We start from the raw sequence: 22,979 nt of genomic DNA, 5'->3' as shown, positions 1-22,979 counted from the left end.
GTCCAGGCAAACCACGCAGAGGCCAGCCCGCACTGGTCCCACCATGACACGGGCACACGCCCACCTCCAGATTCCCCAGCTCCCGACCGACACCTGCCCAGCCAAGCCCCTAGCGTCCTGCCCCGCCCCCGAGGGCCCAGGGAGCACGCGTGTCCTCCCCAGGGGCACGGTGGCCCAGGCAGCTCATTCTTTCCTTCGCAGGCCTCAGCTGGGGGCAGCCTCAGCCCCATTTTATAGAGGGGAACACCGAGGCTCAGAGGGCTCAGTGATTCGTCAGGGCCAGAATTTGAAGCCAGATCTGTCCGACTCCCATGTGTGTGCTCTTTCCTCCACACCGGCCTGCCCAGGCCAACTCCAGCTTGGCCTCCACTCCCGCCTTGGCCCTCCAATCAAGTGACCTTTACCGAGGAAACCCAGGCGGGCGATACTCTGGCCTACACCTTTGGGGCCGGGCCACCTTGAGGGCACCTGTCCTCAGGCCTCGCCTCTCGGAGGGCAAGCGTCTGACTCTTGATTTCGGCTCGGGTCATGATCTCACAGTCGCGGGATCAAGCCCCACGACGGGCTCTGCGCTGGGCGTGGCTGCCCCTCTCCCCACTCTCTCTGTCACGTGCGCTCTCGCTCTCTCCCTCAAAAAAAATTAAATAAAAAAGTGGCACACCTGAAGCTAATACAACTATTGTGCACCAACTAGATGTCAATAAATAATAAGACGAAAAGCCAACCCACCCGTTGCCGGCAACCTTGCCCCGACGCTGGGGGGCGCCCTGCCCTTCTCTTTTCCAGAGGGCTTCTCTGCTCTGAGGCCGCTCAGGCCTGGGCTCCAATCCTGGCTGTGCCACATCCTAGCTGAGTGACTCTGGGGAAACGACTTTCCTTCTCCGAGCCTCAGTCTTCTCGCCTGTAAAATAGGGCCAAGTCCCCTCCCCTCCCCTCCCCTCCTCTCCCAGAGTCAGTCGTGAATTGAATGTCAGCTCCACTGACAGGTGGTTCCGGAGAGGTTAGGAATGAAGGAGAGGCCTGAGATCTGAAGGGTAAAGAGGAAAATGTCGATTCTGCACAGCCTCTCGGAAAAATAGACGAGGTCAGCGTTACCCTGATGACCCAAGCGGACACAGACAGATCAAGGACGGCCCTCGTGGCTCTAGAGGCAAAAATCCTTAACAAGATCTTTATCCAGTCCAATCCAGCAATATTTAGAAAAGGGTACCGCGTCATGACCCCCGGGGTTTATCCCGGGCACGCAGGCTTGGTTCACCATTCAAACACCACTTCTTAAAATTCACCAGGAAAAAAAAAAAAAAGAAAGAGGGAGCAGGTATTGGCTTTGGTCACAGGAGTCCGGTCCCTATACCCATGCGACAACACACCCATACTTTCTGGTTGCATCGCTGGGGCTCTGGAAGCTGTCCCCTCGTCTCCCCTGCCCCCAGTCCCCGGCCCCAGGCTCTCTCCAGAAACAGTGGGGGGATGGTGGGTTCCTGAGGAATCACCCCAACCCCGCCCCCAGCTCTGCTCTCATGGGCTTCCTCAGAGGGGTCCGTCCAGGATGCCAGGGTGACATCCTCGGGCACAGACCTTACGCCAGGCTCCCCCACGGAGGGCGCCCCGGGGTCACGCATGCCCTCACAGGGATCACTGTCATCCTCGTGTGACAGATCAGGACACGAGGGCTCCGAGAGGGGATGTCACCGCTGCCAGGAAGAGCTGGCACTGGCCTGAGCCTGGGTCTCTAGCACCCAGTGTAACTGACACCCCACAGCGTGTGCCTTCCAGACAAGGCTTCCCAGGATGCCTTTCCTCTTAAGCATTTGTTAGGCGCTCAGGGTGCCACCAGCTCCCCTTAAGCCTTAGGGGGGCCGCCGAGGGGCCTCCAGTCTCCAGCATCCCCTCTCATCCTAGACACTCCAGAGACCGCCACCCACCCCCTGCAGAGGCAGAGCCCTTGGGGACCTGTGTCCCTGCTGGGGACGTGGGCCCGTCCCCAGCCCAAAGCTGGAGCGGGATCCACCGTGGATGGCAGGTTCCCAGGGTAGGGGCGAGGTGAAGAAGGAAGACAGCCTCACCCCATTCTGTTCCGCATCCCGTAAACTCGCCACCTGGGAGCGTCCGTGGAAAGGCGCAGAATGTATTGTAAAGGCTCCAGAAGCAGCCGATGTTCAACGTGGCAAGTTGGGGGTTTAAATCGTGGTGGCCCGGCCGGTTGGGTGCCCCAGAGCCCCTCGAGGGAAAAGACAAGGTGCAGGTGTCCCACACCCCTAGCAGCAAAGGGAACACCGGAGGCTCAGGAGAGAAGCCTGGGGCCTTGGGGGGGTGGGTTGTGGAGGGAGGGCGGGTCCTGTCTGCTGGGGCAAGTCCCAGGCAGGGGTGGGGGGGGAAGGGGCGGATGTGGGTTCCCTGCAGCAGGAGGGGAGGGTAGTCAGGCCTGAGGGCTAGGCCTGTGGAGTGCTCTGGGTCCGGAGACCCCCCCACCCACCGTTCACCACGGGCAGCTGGACCCCTCTGCAGACGGGAATGTTCTGCCCTGTCCCCATGGCCTGGCTGAGAGAGGAAGGCGGTTTCCTCCCCCAAAGGATCGTAGGTGTTACGGGTCGCATTGTGGGCCCCGAAAGATATGCTGAAGTCCTAACTCTCAGCGCCTGTGAATGTGACCTCATTCAGAAATCGAGTCTTTGCAGATGTGATTAAGATGTAAGTGAAAATGGGGGCGCCTGGGTGGCTCAGTCGGCTAAGTGTCCAACTCTGGATCTCAGCCCCGGGGCACGATCTCACAGTTTGTGAGTTCGAGCCCCCGCATCGTGACCTCAGGGAGAACGACCAACCAGCCCGGAAAAATCTAGGAGCCCCTTAACCTCTGACCACCTGACACCACGGCCCATCCGGGGCTGAAGACATCCCACCCTTTTGTGTCAACAGAGACCCTCCTGCCTGGAAACCTGCATCACACGAGGAGAGAGCACGCAGGAGAGGGGTCCGCTGCATATCGCCTTGTATTGTCACATGAAATGCACATCCATGATGGGTACTTGGAAACGACCTATCAGGTCACATGGAGTCCGGCCCCTGGGGGCCAAAGCGGCACCGAGGCCCGCGGCCGTGAGCTCTGCGCAGGCGCTGGGAGAGGCCCACGCGTGCCTCAGGCCCTCCGGCTCCCGGGCGGCCTCTCCCAAAACGCGCTTGAGGAAACGGCGGTTCTTTGGGGGTTAGTAGCTGTTCCTCGAGAAAAGGGGTCTGTGGTCAAATGTGCTGAGGAAACACGGAGTTTGACAGGAAGCATTTGCACAGGACTTGTCAGAGCCTTTGTGGCGACAACGGCCCTCGTGAATGTCCGGCACGGGGGCACGGTGCGCGGCATTGCCCAAGTTTATTTGACCACAAAACCCTTTTCCTTCCCAAAGCGTCTTGCAGGCTGGCGTCCGGCAGGGCGCCCTTGGGAAAGTGCTGCCCTGAGCTACCGATGACCGTTAATGGCAGTGGCACCTGTGCTGGGTGGTGGGGGGGGGGGGGGCGCTCTGCCAGGCATCGTGCTGTGGGCACGGCGGGCACAGCCAAGCACTCGGCAGTCGTGACGGCGACCGAGGGACGGGACGAGACCCGGCCCCGCTCCCGCCACCTTTAGCTCTCGCCTGCCTTCTCCGTGGCGGAAGCAAAGCGTGGCCCAGAGAGGACGCGCGCGGTCCAGGCAAAGGGGCAGAGAGCACCCGCCCCTGCCGGCCGCACCGAGCCTCCGGGCGGCCCGGCCGCGGTCGCCAGCCTCCAACCGCGACGGGGGACGTGGGGCCGCCGGTCGGCCGCCGCGCCTGCCTCCTCTCTCGGCTCCCGGAGCCCCGAGCAGGCGGCTCACCAGGCGGAGATGAGCATCTGGCAGGTGTTGGAAGACATCCAGACCAGCTCCACCAGGCGGAACTGGAAGTAGCCGATGACGAAGCCCGAGATGACGTCTGTGATGTGGTGCCGTCCGATCATCACGCGCGACAGGCCCACGCAGAAGGCCCAGAGTACCAGCAGGACGCGCAGGGGCACGGCCAGCACCAGGTGGCTGAGGAAGAACTTGGACACCATGGCCGCGCGGCTGGCGTGCCCAGCGGGGAAGGCGTACACGTCCATGGTGAGGTAGTCCAGGAGGCTGGGGTTCGTCTCGAACGGGCCGCGACGCTTGATGAGTTTCTGCACGCCGGCCACCGTCATGATGTCCAGGAGCAGGGCTGTGGGCGAGAGGGAGAGGCCCCGAGGGACTGTCAGCGTCCCCTCACACCTCAGCACCCCCGCCCTGCCTTGCTTCCTTCGCTCCAGCCACGCTGACCCCCCCGGCGCGTTTCTACCCCAGGGCCTTTGCCTGTGCTGTACCTGAACGCCCTTTCCTGGGACGCCCACCCGGCCCGGGCCCTCCCTTTCCTCGGCAGACCGGCCTTCCCGACCGCCCGTTTACCGAAGCCCTGGCCCATCACACGCTTTCTCAGCATCCCGCTCGTCTCTCTTCCCTGACGCCACACGTGCTCCGCGAGGGCCCGGACCCAATTTGTTCATGGCGCTCGGTAAAGGTGCCAGCACGACAGAGTGGGTCATCGGGGGCAGCACGGGCCCCTGAGGAGGGCCTCGGTCCTGACCCACCAACCCCGGCTGGTGATTCTTCTGGAAGGACCTCACGGACGTCCCTGCGGTCCTGGGAACAGCACATGACTATATCCCTGGTTTTGAGAAGCGAAGGTGAAATTCGTGTCACCTGAGCATAGAGTTCAGTGGCATTCAACACACTCACAGGGTTGGGGCGCCTGGGGGGGCTCAGTCGGTTGGGCCACCGACTTCGGCTCCGGTCATGATCTCACGGCCCGTGAGTTCGAGCCCCGCGTCGGGCTCTGTGCTGACGGCTCGGAGCCTGCTTGGGATTCTCTCTCCTTGTCTCTCTCTGCCCCTTCCCCGCGCGTGCCTTCTCTCTCTCTCTCTCAACATAAATACACTTAAAAAAAAAAATACATTCACAGGACTGTACACCCACCAGTTCCCAGCTGCAAAACACGCTTCTCACCCCGGGTAAGTCCGGGACCCATGACACGACCTGTCCCTCTCCTGTTGCCCCCAGCCCTGGCCGCCACCGATCTGCTTTCTCTCTCTCTCTCTCACCGATCTGCCTCCTGTGGGCACTTCTCATGCAGGGAGTCAGACACGTGGCCTTTTGTGTGAGGCTGCTTTCACTCAGGATCGTGTGTTCGAGGTCCTTCCACGTAGCACGCACTGGTACCTTATTCCTAAAGCGGAATAACAGTCCGCTGCCGGGACCCCTTCCCCCCCGCCCCCCCGCCGTTTCTGTATCCGTTCACCTGTCAGGGGACGTCTGGGTTCCTTGCACCTTCTGGCTATTGCGGGTGCTCGCGTCCAAGTATTTGCCGAGCGCCTGTTTCCGGTGTTTGTGAGGACAGAGGCCTATGGCGGAGTCGCACGATGCTACGGTCACTCTAGCTGGTAACTTCTGGAGGAACCATCACACTACTGGCCGCGGCAGCAGCCGAACCATATCGTCCCCCTTTTACGGAGGACAAGACCAAGCCTTAGAGGTCGGAGTATTTGTACCTGCGGCTCGTCCTTTCTGGAAGGTTCCGGCCTGTCCCTCCCCCGCCGACTTATTCTCCCTCGTCCTTCAGGACTTGCCCTTATTACTTCTCAGTCCCAGCCGGCCTGATCCTGGCGGCCAGCCGGCATCCAGCAGGTGCGTCGGTGACAGTGTCTCCTTCTCTGGGACTCCCCCCCAGGGTCGAAATTACCCGACGCCTGTTCCGAGACCTCCGCCACCCGCAGGGAAATCAGAGCTTCCCTGGCGCTTTGGGCGGTGGCCAGCCACAGCCTGGGTGTCGGGTGGGCTGCTGGGGTCTGGGGGGTTAATGTGGACCAGGATCGGGCCCTGAGAAGGAGCCAAACGTGGAAGGCATCGTCGTCACTGGAAGGCATCGTCACTGGAAGGCATCGTCGTCTGTCCAACTGGTGACCAAGTTTCTCAGCCAAAAACCAAGGCTCATCACCTTGGCAGGCTGTTGCTGGTCTAAAAGCTGCCTTCCCAGACAAGCGTGAATCCTGGAGCAGGTGTGCACAGAGGAAGGCAGGAGGGAGGGGGCAGCGTTGGCATCCTCCGATTTGGTGGCTGAAGGCACGAAGGGCTTGTGCCCGAGTCTCCCCACACGCCCCGGCCCCCGTCATGGCTGGTCAGGAACCACAGGCCAAGGACTGAGCTAGACCCACACCCTCCTCACTTTTTAGGAGCCAAGCATTTCTTCCCCGTCGAAAGCAAATACGAAGATTCAGTGTGTGGAACAGATAAGAGAGGCGGCCCTGTGGAGAAGCTGGGGGGGGGGGGCTCCGTTCGGGGACCCTCCCCTGTCCCCCCCACAGAGGCCTCGGAGGCTACCTGTGTCCCCTGATATCAATATTTAGTTTTGAGAGCGAGCGAGCGGGGGAGGGGCAGAGACAGAGGGACATAGAGAATCCCAAGCAGGCTCCATGCTGTCAGCGCAGAGCCTGACGTGGGGCTTGAACCCCCGAACCATGAGATCGTGAGCTGAGCTAAAAGCAAGAGGCAGATGCTTAAGCGACTGAGCCACCCAGGCGCCCCTGCGTCTGGGCCATTGGGAATCCGCTGCTATTTCTGGCTGGTTCTGTCTCTTGAGGCCATAACGAGGTAGAGACTCTACCCCTTTGCCGCTGGCTGTCCGTCTGGCCCCGCCCATCCTATGCCTTGTTCATTCATTCACTGGACCTCCAGTTCCTGGGCACGGCTGGCTCTCGGGTAGGTCAGGCACGGGCCCGACCCCGGGCTGGTGAGCCCGACTGGCCGAGTGCCGTGGGGCCAAGGTAGCAGGTGGGCAGTAAGCACTGGTTATAGAGTTCCTCTCTGTAACGGGACAGTGGTCTCCCAGTCCCCACGCTGTGGCCGTTGGGTGTTGAGGCTTGGAGGAGGAAGAGGCGGGACGGCTCCCCAGCACAGCTGATGCCTTCCCTGGGCCTCCCCCCACCCACCCCCACCTCCTGCTGCCAGGACGGGGCTGCCCGCCCCTCCTCCAGCACCCCGGCCAGCCCTCCTTGTGACCATGATTCTGACACTATCAGCGCATAATCTAGGGCCCAGAAATAGAAGCAAATGGCACCATCACTCAGGGCTCCGTGAATTTCGATCGCACAGCACTGTCAACTTCCCTGACCTACATTCCTCCTGGCCTTGGAGATGAGGCAACGGGGGCCCACGGGGAAGGTCGGCCCGGCAGGATGCTCGGGGGAGAGGGGCAGGACGGCGGCAGAAGCCCGTCGCCCCTGGCGCGCCTTGCGAGCAGAGCGGGCCACCTGGCCTCCCCGGGCCTTCACCCGCTGCGGTCAACGAGGGCAGTGGCTGTGCACGCACCTGGGCTCCAGAATCAGAGGCCAGCTTCAAGGTCAGCTGCTTGCCGACCGCACGACCTTGGCACGTCTGCCTCTCCCAGCCTCCCTTCCCCTCATTGACAAAGTCCCGGAGGCCACTCAGAGCGCGGCTCGCAGGACGCGCTTCATAAACGGCACCTGGGACACAGGGCTCGGCCTCCCTCACCGTCCCGGTTGTAGCCATTTCCACTCCTGGCCCCTCTCAGCAAGCTGGGCTCTGAGATGTCCGGGCCCCCAGGCAGGAGGCACAGCCGTTCCCCAGGCCTTGCTGCCCCGGCAGCCTCCCCTCCTCAGAGCAGGATGAGAGACCTGTCTCAGCGTCCCCTGTCCTTCCCCATCTCAGAGACCCTGAGGGCCTGTGCTGCCTGCGGAACCAGGGGGGTCACAGGGTCGAGGCCAGGGGCCAGAGCTTTCTGAGAAAAGAGCTGCTATCATGGGAGATTTGGAATTGGCCGCTCCTGAGGCCTCCTGCCTGCCTGTGACTGGCCGCTTGTGTGTGTGTGTGTGTGTGTGTGTGTGTCTGCCTGGAGGCAGAGGAATGGCTGAGGTGACCTCTCCTGGCCCCCGTGGAGCTTCAGCTGCTTTCCAGCATGGGGGAATCAGGCTGGGCAGGAGGCGGGAAGGGGGAGGCTGTGGGCTCAGCAGAGAGCCAAACCTGGCCTGACCAGGGTGGGGGTGGGGTGGGGGCTCCTTGTTGCCCGGCGAGGGGACGGGTCTGTGGGCCGTGACTCTCACTGGCTGGGGCAGGGAGGAGGCGCCCCAGCTCTTCCGGCCCCGGGGGCCGACCCTGCCTCTTAGCCCCCCGTTCCAACTCCTCCAGGAGCTGGGGGACCGGCCGGCAGGGCTGTGGGGCAGCACCAATCCGTCTAAACTTTCTGAAGGGCATTCGGCCTCAGACCTAGAAGCCTTTGCAACACGACTTCCTTGACTCAGCTCTTCCATTCGTAGAATATCTCCTTGGGAAATAATTAGGGATACGCACCGTGATTCACGGTCTTCCTAACACCGAGGACCGCACCAACGCGATGCCCTTGAGTCAGAGACGGATGGGATGTGTCGTGGCCAAGTCTAGACAATGGCGTGCTGGGGCCACCGCCAACGATGAGGCAGGTGTGTATTTATAGCCACCGAAGGAGCCCTGTGGGGTTTTTTAAGTGGAGAAGGACAAGTACCGAACAGGATTTGCAGTGTGATGCCGTTCTTATAAAATAAGATGTAAATGTGTCTATACGCAGAGACACAAAGTCCGGAAGCCTCCACCGACTGGTTAAGAGTGCTTCTCTCTAGGTAGGAAGACGAGGGTGATTTTTTTATTGTCTTTCTGTCATCCTGCATTTAATCGTTTTCTTCCCACGAACAGGCGTTATTGGGCACATTGTTCAACAGTTATTTTTACAAAAGGACAAGTGGTGCATGACTGCACTTTTAGGGGGCGCCCTAGAATAGACGAATTCACAGAGACGGAAAGTAAACAGCGGTTACCAAGGGTTGGGGGATGGATGAACCCTGGGGACGTTCTCAAGTGAAGGCAGGGAATGGGGAGTTCTTGTTTAAGTGGGGACAGAGCCCCAGTTTGGGAAAATGGAAAAGTTCTGGAGGTGGGTGGGGGTGATGGTTACCTACGATGCGAATGCATTTAATGCCGCTGCATTTTAGCGCTTAAAGAAGGTTCACGTGGTCAACTTCATGTGTGTTTCAGCACAGGCACGTGAAATCTCTTTACAAAACCAGTGCACGGTTCCAGCAGGATGTAGCTCTCAGGGAGGTGCACAGCGAGCAGAGGGGTGTCCCGAGGGTAGGTGGGAACCTTCTAGTCTTTTAGCACTGGGACCTCCACTCTGTCGGTGTGAGCAATGTGTGTGTGTAGACGCATGTGCCCATGCCCGGCACCTCTCCCGACCTGGGCAGCCCCTGACTTCAGCCAGAGCCACGCCCCCAGCCCTGGGCACCCCGGCAGGGCGGGGGGGGGGGGCAATGCGAGGGCCCTGGCCTGTCTCTATCTCCCCTGGCCTGAACGATCTGCTTTCTCATCTGAAGAATCCAGATACCAAGGCCAGCTCCGGCTCTCTCCGAAGACTCTTGGGGGACAAGGAAATTAAAACCACAGGCACAGGAGTCTGACAGCATCATCTATTCACTCAGCTGAGCACCAGGCAGTGTAGACATGAGCCTGCTCAATCACGCATGGCCACAAGGGCAGCTGTCAGGACGGTGCGTGGTCAGGGGGCGGCTGAAGGCCCCCCCCGTGGAGGGACCGATGTCTCACTGAGCCCCACGGAGACATGACAAGTGAAGCCAGGAAAAGGCGGGGGAATGTTCTCTCCCTACAGATCTGGCAGCCACCGGCTCCACAGGAGAGCTCCAGATGGGAAGGCCGGTCAGCCTAGGTAGCCATCAATTAGGGACAGGCAGGCAGGGAGGGGGGGGCGGTCGTCACCAAGGCGTCGCTAAGAGCGGACCCAGTGGGTGGTGAGGGAGAGATGACATCACAGATTATACAGAGGGTCTGCACAGGGGGGCCGGGTGGGTGTAGGGCTGCTGTAAGGCTGAGGGGCCAGTTCTGGTTTCTGAACCTTGAAGCTTGAGGTAAAGGGACGTGGGGCTGAGACCACGTTCCCAAAGGGCATGTTCATGGCCCAGCGGGTCCTGTGAGAAGGAGGCCTTGCTGGGAACAACACTGCAGGAGGTCATTTGAGAAACCTACACTATGTTAGCATGTGCCCAGAGTTAGGCTGGCACACGCGTCCGGAGGCCCGTGACCCAAGCCGCAGGGGATGTTATTCCTGGGGAGGAGGGGGTTTAAGGGAAGCCCTCACTGTTTTGGTCATCTGTCCTCGTAATGTTCGAATTTCCCTTGCTAGAAGAGGATATGATGATAGAGTGCTCGGCGTCACTGATCATTAAGGAAAATGCAACTCAAAGCCACGAGATACCGCTTTGCACGCTCACTAGGATGCTCATTATCAAAACCCGGAAACCAGTGGGCGTTAGCAAGGACCCAGAGAGACGTGCGGGCAACAGTGCGGGTGTTCTTCGAAAAATTACCCCAGCGCGCCGAAAGCAGGGACTTGCACACCCGTGTTCACGGCGGCGCTGTTCGCGACAGCCGTCGGGCAGAAGCAAGCCAAGTGTCCACCGATGGGTGACGGATCAACAAAACGTGGCGTAGCTATACCGCGGAATATTACTTAGCCTTGAAAAGGAAGCGACTCCCGATGCCCGCTACAGCACAGAGGAACCTGGAGGCCATTACTCAAAGTGAAAAGGACGACGGTGTGTGACTCCACTTTTCTGAGGTCCCCAGAGAAGTCACGTTCATAGAGACGTAGGAAGGGGAGCGGTGGGTGCCAGGGGCTGGGCGAGGGGCTGGGGAGTCAACGTTTAATGGAGATGGGGGTTCCGTTTGGGAAGAGGAAAAGCTCCGGAGACGGACGGTGGTGATGGCTGCATGACATTGAGAATGTGTTCAATGGCCATGAACACTTAAAATGGCTAAAATTTTAATAGACAGGACAATCTCAATAGAGACACTTTTCTAGATCATGGCAACAAGACATGGGAGCCATGGTCCGCCAAGGACAGGCCCACGAAGAAACCGGGATGGGCTTGGTGAGCTGGGATTGGCCTAGGTCACCTGTCGCATGGCTCTCTGTGGGATCATCAAGCCTGACGCTGCAGGGGAGGGCCGAGGGAGGGGACTGAGTCATCTCACAGGTGTCTGGGGCCTGGGGGGGGGACCCAGGACTGCTTTTGATAATGGCGATGGGGCAAGGATACTGCTCTGCAGAGTTGCACAAGCGTTAACTGGCATTAGTATGAGCCAAGATTCTCATGTGTGCTTCTTCAGTGAGCCGTCCCAGCCACCCATTTGCCGGATGAGGAAAATGAGGCTCAGAGAGGCAAAGTCACATGTCCGAGTTCCCACAGCGGGGCTAGGATTTGCACCCAGGTCCAGCCGACTCTGGAGTCCAAGGTTTTGCCAGCTGCTAAGACCCCTTTTGGCTTGTTCTCCAGGCTGGGCAGCATGGCCCTGGGGGGAGGGAACACGGAGGTGGGGGGGCAGTGCAGAGGACTTCCTCCTGGCCCAGCTGGGACCCCTCCCAGGGTGACCGGCTAGAACTCTCCATTCCCGGGGCACCTGAGTTTTCCCTTCTGGGGCCGCAGGGAGCCTAGGTCCCAACTACACAGTTGGGGCCTCCACTCCCAGCCCAGAGACTGCCCCCGGGAATTAGCTAGGTGCCCCAGTGCTCAGGGCAAGAGGGCAGGACTGGGATGTTCACCTGCAACCCACTGTGCCAAGTGCCTTATCAGCTTCCTCTAAGCCCTGGGGCCCCACGTACAGATCAGGAAACTGAGGTTCAGAGACGGGAACTGGCTTGAACAAGTTCACAGAGGGAAAGGGTCAGGGAAGGATTGGAAAAAGCCCAGTCTGACCTGGGAGCCTGTGCTCTAGGGTGGAAAGCTGCTCCCCGCCGTCCCCCCCAAGACTGAAGGACAGACCGAACTCTCCACTCTGCGCTGCTCTCCCCAGGTAGAGAATGGCAGACCCCCTGGCGGGCTGGGCCAGAGCTGTGGGATCTGAACCCACCTTGGCTACCTGCTTCCTGCCACGGAACTGAGGGGCTTGGTCTGCACCCCCACGGAGTGAGTGGAGCCCACAGACCACTCTGCCTGCTCTGAGCACCTGCTGTTGAGAGGCTGCTTTGGGCCAGGCCCCTATTTCTCTGTGCTCTTAGCGCCCAGATATACCAGCAAAGGTGCTGGCAGGTGGAAAACTTCCCCCCAGACCCTTCACCTCCTTGCTGTATTCATGCTTCTGGAACGATGGGGTGGTACCCGCAGCCTGCAGGCTGACGGCGAGTGGGGAGGCAAAGGGTTTGCCGTCTGGAGGACGTGGCTTTGCTCCCTGGGCCTGCCACTAACGCTTGTGTGGAGTGGGCATGTCCCTGGACCCCTCTGAACCTCGGTTAACTCATCTGTAAAGCGGGTATACGAATGCTTATTAAGTCGTTAAAAGTATTTTTAGATGATGAAATACAGGACATCCGTGGCATCGTATTCGGTACACAAAGAAGCTCAATGAATGACGTTTTTAAAAACTTAAGAACGACTGTCATTCTTATTCGAGAAGGGAGGCATCCCGAATCTGAAGCAGGTGCCTTTGGGCCCACAGCTGCTGGTTGCCGGAATGAGCCAGAAACCTCCTCTTAACAAGCTAGAAGTGCTCCCCCGCACCGTCTCTGACCAGCTGCATGACCGTGGGCAAGCCGCCGCCCTGTGCCTCAGTTTCCTCCTCTTTACAAGGGGAAGATGCTGCTTCTCCCTCCTGGGACTGTGAGAGGATTAGAAGCGGTGTGTTTCATGCAATGCTGGGCACACAGTTAACATTGAACACATTACAAATACAGCTTTGTCACCTCCAACTCACCCAGGGAAGGGACCTGCGGACAGGGGCTAGGGCGCAGGGCTGAGAGGGAGGCTTCAGGGTCCCTTCTCACCCCTGTCCTCGGACACCAGACAACCTAACTCCCAACACAGCTTTCTGGAACGGCTGCTCTGTCTGGGGCTGTAAGAGCCCCAGGGAAACCTTGGATAATGAGCGCAGGGCTCTGCCCCGGGCAGCCCGTGGCAGGGCGCCTGGAAAGAGCACAAGCCTGGTGTCAGGCGGGCCCGGTGCAAATCTCTAGCTCCGAAGCCTTGGCCAGGTTGCTTTATTTATAGGAACCTCAGTTTCCTTATCTGTAAAGTGGGAGCGATAATAGCACCAGTCACGCGGGACTGTCTATTCGGGGGAAACCACGAGTAATGTAAACGATTTAATAAGAACGGGAAAACGTGATGGGGGGGTTGCAAGGAAGCCTCTGACCGTCTCCTCCTCCCCACGTCCCACCCACAGCGTGTCCAGCCCCAGACCCTCTGGGACCTAAGCAGCGAGATGCACATTGTCCTAACTTCATCTGGGATCGCAGCTGTCGGTGGCCCAGCCTACTACCCCCCTTCTGGAGCTGGGTTCCCTCGGCAGGGTTTGCTTGGCCTGAGACCTCCGACCGCCTGTGCCCAAATTGGTGGCCGCGCTGAGAGGGCCGAGGGGACCAACGTGGGCCCGGCGTGGAGGGTGGAAGCCGGGGTTCCCCTAGCACCTTGGGGATCTGCAGGTGCGCAGGATGGGGGTCGGTGTCACCTTGCGAGTGGAGGGGAGTGGGTCCCCCAGCACAGGACGGGGCCAAATGGAGAGATACCGGCAGCAGAGACGGAGGTAAAACAAACCAGCACCAGCTCACCTGGCCGGTTCCTCCAGCGACTCACCTAGGGAAGCAGCAGGTAAGGACTCTAGGCGGCCACAAGTGGGCAGGAGCCCCAGAATGGACCTCCGGCACCCCCAGGCCTGGGCAGCAGGCAGGGGCTCTGAACCAACTGGGGGGGGGGGGGCGTGGGAGCAGCTCACAAGCCCTGTTTGCAAGCAGCCTAGGAACTCAAGGACCCCAACCCATGGGATGGGAGCTCCCCCTCTCTGGACACTTACCAGGACCCCCACCAGATTCTTGACGGCCTCCCTCGAGGCCACATCCTCCAGCACCCCCTCCCTTCAAGCCGCCTGTGGGGCAGTGGGGGCACTTTGCCAAGAGCCGGGCCCTTCCTTGGAGGTTCCCTCAGGGCCTCCACCTTCTCGAGGCCCCTGCTCTGGAGGGGACCCCCCGCCTGTGCATCCCCGGCTCTCTCTTTCCCAGGCTGGAGGTTTGCCTGTTTCTGGGGCACCCTTCCTGCCTAACCTCATTAGATGGTTCCAGGCGGCTTCTGAGGGCCCCACTCATGCTGGGCGGGGGGCGGGGTGGTGTGGGCTCCCTCCCGGGGGAACTGGCAGGGCGGGCGGCGGACGGCGGGCACACTCACCCAGGAGCAGGTTCATGAGCACCTCCTGGCCGGCCAGTGTGCTGCTCTTCACCAGGCAGAGGATGGTACCCCCGATCCAGGGGATGCCGTGGCCCGTGATGCCAATGAGCTTGACCATGGAGCGGGCGCTGGCCCAGGACGCGGCACGGCCGGCACACACCCCCAGCCGCTTGGACATGCAGATGTCAATGGCCAGCAGGGAGTTGAAGGCGATGCCCTTGAAGGAGGGGTTCAGCTGCATGCAGTCCTCCTCGGGCAGCTGCTGTGACTGGCGCCTCTCGCGGGCCCCATCGCCAGGGGACGGGGGCTGCGCCGAGGGGCCCGGGGCCTTCCTGCCCGAGCCGCGGGGCTCCGGGGCGCCCTTGGGGGGCTGGTTCAGGGACAGGAACTCGGCTCTGTTGAGGACGTTGTTGCGGTCCCGGGCCCGGGCGCGGCTCTGGGAGGCTGGCATGGTGACGCCTCGCGCCACGAGGGCCGGTGCCAGCCGGGCTGGGAGGCCTTCTCCCCGAAGACTGGAGCCGCCCGGGGATCCCGCTACCACTCCCTGCCTCCCTGCCTTCTCCGCAGCAGCTGTTAAATATAGAGTGCAGGATTGCACATGGCTGTTTACCTCCAGCTGCCACCGGGCTCCACGGGGACGTCAGTGCCAGCTGCGCAGCCAATCGAGCCCACCGATGCGGGCCAGCGCCAATGGAGCCACCGGGGAGGCGGACGAGTCCACAGCTGCGGCCTCGCTGCCTCTGGGCCTGGGCTATTTAAATCTTCCAATGGCTCACTCCCCGGGACTGGAGGAGTCTGGGAAATGTAGTCCTCCCGCTGCCCTGGCCCAGAGGCCCCCAGACGCAGGCCCTGAACTAACCCCTGCTCTTACCAGGTTCCCTCGGAGCAGCGCGGACCCCTGCGAGCCAGGCTCACCCGCCCCATTGGCCTGGGCCCGGGGACCCTGTCCCGTGGACCGGACAGTGGGGCCACGCCAAAGGCCTCCCCGGGCACCAGACGGAGTGAAGGACGTCACTGATGGCATCATCTTGGGTCGGCTGGGGCCGGGCCCAGCCCCCCACCCCCCAACCTTGACAGCATTTCATTAAGCTGGCAGGTTGGGGCTTTATTCCTATTTTTTGATCAGTCTTGAATTTGGCTTCGGTGCATGAGAGTCCAATCAAATGGCAATAATCTGTAAGATCTGATTTCCATTAGAGGGAGGGTTGGGTGATCGGTTGGTAATGGATCTGCCTCTTGGAGGCTGCCTCCACTGCTTAGAATTTTTTCGAAGGACAGGGGCACTCCGGCAGCTTCAGGCAGCCCACCAGTGGTTATCAAACGCCCGATGCGACCCGAGGGGCCTGGCACGCGCCACAAATGACAGGTCCGTCCTGTCCCCGGGAAGCTCAGTTCAGTGGGGGGGCGGTCAGACAAATGACATGGAAATGATTGCAGGTGCAGAGACGTGGGATAGGGTCACAGAACCACAGCCTCGGTTTGTCTTGAGAATCACGGTGGGAGGACAGGTTACCCCACATGAAGTCCCAGAGGCCTGTGCGGCCGGTGCATGACGCAGAAGGACAAGAGAGGCTGGGAGCCAAAGAGGGCAGACTGAGAGGGCCCAGCTGAGGACTTGGGGTTTGAGTCAGGCCTCTCTGTCCCCACCTGGGTGACTACAGGAACCCAAAGTCTCCACAGCCCTTTGAGGGCTGGCTGGGCCTGGGCTCAAGGGAAAGCCATTGATACAGGGTGACCAGAAGGCTCAGCAGTGAATGCCCTGGTCTCACAGCTCAGGGCCTGTCCATCCAGCTGGGATGGAGGCAGGAGGCTGTGACCTTCCCTTCCAATCATGGAGCCCACCCGTGACACCCCGCAGCCTCCAGGCACCAGGTTCAGAGCCTTCCAAGGTGGGGGAAGTGAGTGCTCTCTGGCCACAGGGCACCAGCCATGGTCTCCAGAGTCTGACAAATGGGGGATGACCTGGGATCCGGCACCAACTAAGCCGTGGGATCTTGAACAAGTCACGTGGCCCGTCTGGGCCTTGGTGTCTCCACCTGTAACATGGGAATATTAGCGTCTACCTCTCAAAGGCCATTGTGAGGTCAGTGAGATGATGTCTGTTAAATGCTGAGCAGGGTCCCTGCCCCAACAGTGAGCCCTCAACCCTATGGGTTAGGAATTGATCCTGTTTGGCAAAAGAGGCACAGTCTTGTCTCACTTCTGAGTGTCCCTTTCAGAAGGACCCACACCTACGCCATACCTGGTTGGTGCGAAGGCAGACTCCAGGAGCCCTCAGTCCGGGGTGCCTTGCAGACTCCCCGGCATCCTTCTTCCAGACCGTTCCATTCAGATCACGCAGCCACAGAAGACGATGTTCCAGACTGGCTGGCGTCCCAGCCTCTTGGGTGGAGCACTGATGACCCGGGCTGCCTCATCCTGGCTCCTGGACAGCTACACATGCAGATGTGCTCGGAATGCGTGGGTGGCGGGCAGTGTACTGAGCTGTGTGCTCTAGCTCCTTCGCGCCCCATAACCAGCCTTTCTGTGAAGATGTGATACCACCCCCATTTTACAGATGAGGAAGCTGAGGCTCAGAGGCATGAAGGCCTCCAGCCAAGAAACCCAAAAGGGTGGAGGTTCAACTCCCAAGCCAGCCCCTGGGGTGGAACAGGAGGGCGTCCAGACACGGATCCCTCAGACAGCAGGGACCTGGGCACACTCGCTCAGGCCTCCACCAGGGCACGCATCTCCCTCTCCCTGCGTGGGGCCCATGACCTGGGCTGGCCTCAGGAGGGGAAGAGGAGCCTAGCCCAGACTGGGGCTATTAATACCCCAAGGTCTGTGTCAGCATCTCGGTCTGGTCAGAGCTGCCAGCAGGTTCCGAGGGCCACAGTGGGACCCATGCTGAAGAAGACCATGGAGTCCAGCTGAGCTCTGACCCAGGAGTGGTTAAGGGGAGGCCCTGGCGTGAGACAGCCCCAGGTTCAAACCCTGGCTTGGCCACCTCCAGCTTAGTGACCACGAGTAAGTCCTATGAGCCCTCCTGGCCTCTGTTCCCCATCCTGGGGGGGGGTGTGGGGGGCTGATGGAAGGATGGTGTGAGGGGCTCACTGAGCCTGAGACCTGCTCCTTCCTCTCTCAGGTAGGGTGGCCCTGTTCGCTTTCTCAGACAGCTGAGAAGCAGGCTCCCCCCCTTTACGAGGCCCTACCATAGGCCACACAGTCCCGCTTCTCAAAAATTCTCAGAATTCAGCAGCGCCTGGGTGGCTCACTTAAGCATCCAACTCTTGATTTGGGCTCAGATCATGGTCTCACGGCCACGGGATCGAGCCCCGGGTCAGGCTCTGCGCTGACAGCACGGCACAGAGCCTGCTTGGGATTCTCTCTCTCCCTCTCTCTCTCTGCCCTTCCCCTGCACTCTCCCTCTCTCTCAAAATAAATAAATAAACATTAAAAAAAAAAAAAAAGAATTCTCAGAATGCATTCACTCATTGAATCGATGCTGTCACTGATCTTTTCCTGAAGTCTAATTAGAGAGGATACACACCCCTGAAATAACTAGCCAGTTTATAAAACAGTATACTTTTACCGATACCCTTATTTTTTTCCTTACTGTCAAGGTTCTACATGCCTGTTCAAATAAATTCAATAAATACAGATGACGCAGGTGTAATCCCACTGCCTGGAGACCACCCCTTGTTAACACGAGGGCGGTCAGGTTATAAAGGGTCCCCTCTCCGGTTCCGGAAATAGTTTACAAAAGCAAGTATTACTTTAATAACCAGAAAGAATCTATATTAAACAGACTGTATCTATAGATATCATCTCTGCACAGAAATGCATTTAAAAATATGGTTGGATTACATGCCCTTTAAAAAAATAACCTACCCTTTCGGGGCGCCCGGGTGGCTCAGTCGGTTGAGCGTCCGACTTCGGCTTGGGTCGCGCGCGATCTCACGGGTCGTGAGTTCAGGCCCTGCATCGGGCTCTGTGTTGACAGCTCAGAGCCTGGAGCCTGCTTCCGGTTCTGTGTCTCCCTCTCTCTCTGCCCCTCCCCCACATGCGTTCTGTCTCTCTCTGCCTCTCAAAAATAAAGAAAACTAATAAAAAAAAATAAAAACCTACCCTTTTCACTTAATAGAAACCTGACCCTGTTTCCATGACGACCCACCATTTTTTTTCAACGGTTCCTTGGCATTCGGCCATGTGGACGGGCCATACTTTATGGAAGCGACCCCTGATTATTGGACAGGTAGTTTGTCCCCTGTCTTATGACTCTCCAGAACTCTTCTGGCATGGCCATCCTTACACTACACCCCTGCACACCAGAGTAGAATATGAACACGTGGTTAAAGTGGTAAGTGCCAAGTGCATCCCCAGGGATCCGATGGGTCACCCTGAGCCACCCACTGCCGTACCCAGGCCCAGAAGAGCACGGATTATAGAGACGTCTAGCCAACAGGGCAAGTCTAACCACCCTGTCCCCACGTTAGAGATGAGGAAGAGCAGCCTGGGGTGGTGACATCACCTGTGAGGCCACACAGCTGGTCGAGGCCAGAGTTGGAACGGGGGCTGGCTGGTCCCTGCAACTCTGAGCCTGCAGGCTGTCTTTCTGGCCATATGCTTCACCGCTTCTCTATTTCCCGATGGCGTGGCCCTCACTCATTCACTCGTTCACTCCTGGAACACTGCTTGAGGCCCGCTACGCACCAGGCCTCGTGCAAGGACCCGAGGGAAGCGCGAAGGTGACTCTGGGGTGGCCCCATGCCCGCAGACTACCTGGCCTCTCCTGAGCCATTGCCCTCCCTGGCCCATGGTCCACACAGCCTTCCTGTCCCAGCCCTGTCAGCTGCTGAAGGAAGGGCCGGGTGGAGGGTGCTGCGACTTGCTAGGGCCCACAGCTCGTCAGGGGAAACCGGGATTCAGGCTTGGGTCAGCCTCAAGCCCTCGCCTCTAACCACCTGGATACACTGCCTCTCTCTCCTTTGAGAGCAGGAGAGGTTTTCTGGCAGCTTTGTGGGGCCTAGAGCAGTTTGCACATGGCAGACACGGGCTATTTGTTGTTTCTGAAGATTTAAGATGGGTCTCCGCTACGATTCAGCACCCCTCTGCTATTCCTTACTACCACCAAGTGCATTTATCGTTAACTTGTACTTAACGGTTGCTCTTGCCTACTTGGAGCTAAGTGTGGGTCCCTTAACCCTCCGGCCAACCTCACAGTCAAGCTTTTAGTCTCCATCACACAAATGGGAACATCAAAGCTCAGAGGCGAAGGGATTCTTTGCCGGTCGTCCAGTGAGCCAGCGCGGTACCCCGGGACTCAAACATCACCCCAATACCCCTCCCCCTCCTCTGCTCTTTTCCTTTCCTCTCGGTCACTGTCCTTTCTAACGTGCCGTCACCCTTATTCTGTGCGTGTCTATGGCTAGTGTCCTCCTAACACAAGGTCTGCCCCGGCGAGGGAGGGGGGGCAGGGACAGCCGTCTGTTTGTTCACTGACGGGCCCAGGGGCACTGCCCGGCCTATAGAAGGCAGTCAATAAATATTCATCAAATGAACGACTATTTGGTTCTGGAACCCGGGCGCCAAGTCTCCTACAAACTCACTAACTCCTGCAAAGACGGATGGCCAAAGGAGGCCGGTTATTTGGGGTGATGACCCCAGAAGGGAGGGGGAAGGGGGTTGGGCGGGGTGGGGGAGAAGCTCTGCTCCCCGGAGGGCGGCGTCCTGGGGAGGGGCGCGCGCAGCTGGAGGGGAGAGGAGGGAGGGGCGGCGGCGGCGGCGGAGGGGGCCCCTGCGGGGAGGGGAGGGGAGGGGAGCATTTTTCACCACCGCCCGCCCCCGGGCGCTCCCTCCCGGATTTCGATCGCAGTTCGCATTTCGAAGGCCGCTCCTGGGTTATTTCGGTCGGGAAACCTGATCCTTCGCGGGGTTTATTTTAGCACCTTGGAGAACTCCCAGTGCCGCACCGAGCGGGGCCGCACCCAGCCCGCTGACGCCGCCTCCGGCCGACGCGGACTGTGGGGCGCGGGGCGCACGCACACGCACCTACAGATACACCCTCACACGAGGCACACGCACTGTCGTCCACGGTAAAGACGCACGGGCTCCTCTGCACCCACACCACTTACGCTCGTCGCAACACGACACACTTCACACGCACGGACACCCCCCCCCCCCCCACACACACCCTCACACTCATGGGCACGTACAGTAACCCGGACACACACACTCCTACGCATACCCCCCTCCCCCCGCGACCGTCACTCTACCCTCCCACACAGAGACGCACAAACCCACACTGCCACGCTCACCCGCACACGCACATGTACGCTCAATCACACCCTCTAACCTCCTCTACTGTGCTTACTGCGCGCCCCCTCGCACCCCCCGCCCTCCTGAGAGCGCTTCCTTCCCCCTCCTTTGCCCCGGCCCAACACTGGACACACACACAAATCAAAACAACTTACTCTATAGGTCCTGATTTATAGCAAGCAATACTTGTGACCGTTTCAAGTATGAATTTGTACTTCTCTATTATTCATGTTAACTCATACCTCCATTCATCATTCCTGGATTAACACTGACCTCTCTCGAGCCCATGGGACCTAAGTGGTGTGGGGACCACACCTGCTGGCTGTCCCGGCCCTGCCCATGCCCTCAGTGTCCTCTGAGCGTCCAGCCCAGGGCAGGTGTCCAGTCAACACCGGGGAAGGGAGGCACTTGCGGATGGTGGGAGGGCCAGCTGAGAAGCCCTAACCCCAACGCGCTCTGGAAGAAATGTGGTTCTGAACCTCTGGCCGGAAAGGCCCGCACCTCCCGACATGCAGCCACCCTAAGCAGCTGGTCTTACACACTGCCTCGCAGACATCTCCCACGCCATGCCACCACCGCCTCTCCGGGGAGAGTGACCTAGGTTCCAAACCTGACGCCCTCTCTGGATGACCTCACCGGGACTGTGTTCCATAGCGGAGGCCGTGGACCAGCCCGGTCTGAGATCCCATCTCTGCTCGCCTGGCCAGGCCTGCGCCCACTCCCGGCCCAGGTTGGGTACACAGTGAGGATGTCAGGTGGGCCCTCCAGTTGGATTCACCTCCTTGTCCCCCGGTGCCTCACCTCCAGCCGTCTGCCTGGCCGTCCAGCCCTGCCCACTGTCCTCCCAGGTGGACATTCCAAGCCTTACCACTGCCTTCCAGTCTGGTCCCAAACGGTTAAGGAGAGAACCCTGTTTCCCAGGGCAACAGAATTCCAGCATTAACATTTCCATCTGCAGAACAAGGGCTTTTCCTTCCTGAGAAATGCCTTTCTAGTCCCATGATGACCACACCCTTGGAGGCCGAGGGCTCTTGAAGGACTGGCTTTGGCCTTGAGATGCCTGTTGGCCAATGAGGGAGGAGGAGCCTTGAGAGGGTCTCCGATGGCCACGAAAGCGAGGCCCCTACCACTGCAGGGACACCAGCGAGAGCACCTGCTACACTGAATCACCAGCCTCCGGGGTTTAGAGCCAGGCTGCTGCGTTCAGTCCACACCACCGTCTTCGCCAGGTCTCAGGGCCTCATCTGCGGGATGCCGTGGTGACACAGGCCGGCTGGTGGGGCGGTTGTGGGGAGCCACGTGTGATGGTTTACGGTGATGGGTGATGCTCGGTGGGGAGAAACTGCATCCAGCTCTTTCTGCAAACCTCGGAGGACTCTCGGCTCGTTTGGGCTGCACGTTAAAGCCCAGCTGGGCAGGGGCATGTAGATTTGTTGCATGACTGCTTTTCCGTGGCCTCTCTGGGCCAACGTGCCCAGAACTGAGGGACCTTGTCCTCCCGCCGACCATACCCCGGGTCCCCAAAGTGGCCACGTTGAAGAGTTCCCCATCTCCCGGCCGAGATTGGGCCCTCCAGTCCCTCCTCCTCCCCCTTCAATGGTGACTTTAGCGAGGAGTCTAGGGAGACTGAGGTCGGGGGGAGGGGACGAGGCCGGCGGCGGAGGTGATGTGAGTGTGCCCGTGGCGTTGGGCGCGTTACACCCAGATGTCCCCTTCCTCTCTTCTGCAGACGCCAGCGCCTCACACGCGTGTGGATGCGTCCTGGGCCTTCCACGTGTGCTGAGGCGGCTGTGGGTCTGTGTCCAGCACCCACAAAGCTCCAGAAAATGCTGAGCGGGAGGAAGACTGAGTCGGGAGGCAGAAGGGCCAAAGGGGCCTGACAGCTGGGGCAGCAGCTAGGGAGCCTTGAAGTGTTCATCGGGAGCCGGGATGGGATGGGGACATGAGCCCAGCCCGTGAAGACCCCTCTGTCTGTCAGGGCTGGCCTCAGGGGGGAGCACTCCTCAGCTCAGGGCCCGACAAACAGGCCTACGGACATTGCCTTAGCCCTCTTCCCACCAAAGGGGCCCTCACCTAACCCAGGACAAAGCACTGCATGGGGGAGGGGTGATGTGAAAGGGGAGGCATCTATGGGGCTGAGAGGTTAAGGGAGGAGGGGGCTTCTATTTTGCAAGAACCCTGACCCCATGGGCATCTGAGCACCTCTTCTGGTGGGATTCGCTGGAGACAGGGCTTTCTAGGGGCTGGTTCCCTTCCATTCAGAGGCACTGGCCCCAGCCAGCAAGGACAGCATCCCAGGAGGAGGAACTGAGTGGGCTTTGGACTTGGCCAGATCTGGCTGGGGATCCAGACTCTGAAAAGCTACTGTGCCCCGACCCCCGGGTCTCTGT

General features: G+C 59.8%; 1 protein-coding gene across 1 annotated transcript; it reads right to left on the bottom strand.

The window, feature by feature from the left end:
- Window positions 1–2,972: 2,972 nt before the first annotated feature.
- PLPP7 (phospholipid phosphatase 7 (inactive)) lies at window positions 2,973–16,513 on the bottom strand. The gene is made up of 2 exons (XM_060608337.3): window positions 14,293–16,513; window positions 2,973–4,205 (listed from the first exon to the last, which is right to left on the bottom strand). Exons 1-2 carry the CDS (start codon window positions 14,741–14,743, stop codon window positions 3,841–3,843), a joined length of 816 nt encoding a protein of 271 aa, XP_060464320.1. The 5' UTR covers window positions 14,744–16,513; the 3' UTR covers window positions 2,973–3,840.
- Between the last annotated feature and the right edge of the window lie 6,466 nt (window positions 16,514–22,979).

Source organism: Panthera onca, chromosome D4 (assembly GCF_046562875.1).
Source record: "Panthera onca isolate mPanOnc1 chromosome D4, mPanOnc1 haplotype 2, whole genome shotgun sequence".
NCBI lineage: Eukaryota > Metazoa > Chordata > Mammalia > Carnivora > Felidae > Panthera > Panthera onca.
Note: the sequence above shows the minus strand (reverse complement) of the source record. Positions and strands in the feature narration are given on the sequence as shown.

What these genes read in the sequence shown, in the direction of transcription:
- PLPP7 (XM_060608337.3), bottom strand. Translation starts at nt 14,743, where the DNA reads ATGCCAGCCTCCCAGAGCCGCGCCCGGGCCCGGGACCGCAACAACGTC. An exon ending in GCTCATGAACCTGCTCCTGG is followed by an intron (nt 4,206 to 14,292) that starts GTGAGTGTGCCC and finishes TCTCGCCCACAG; the next exon opens with CCCTGCTCCTGGACATCATG.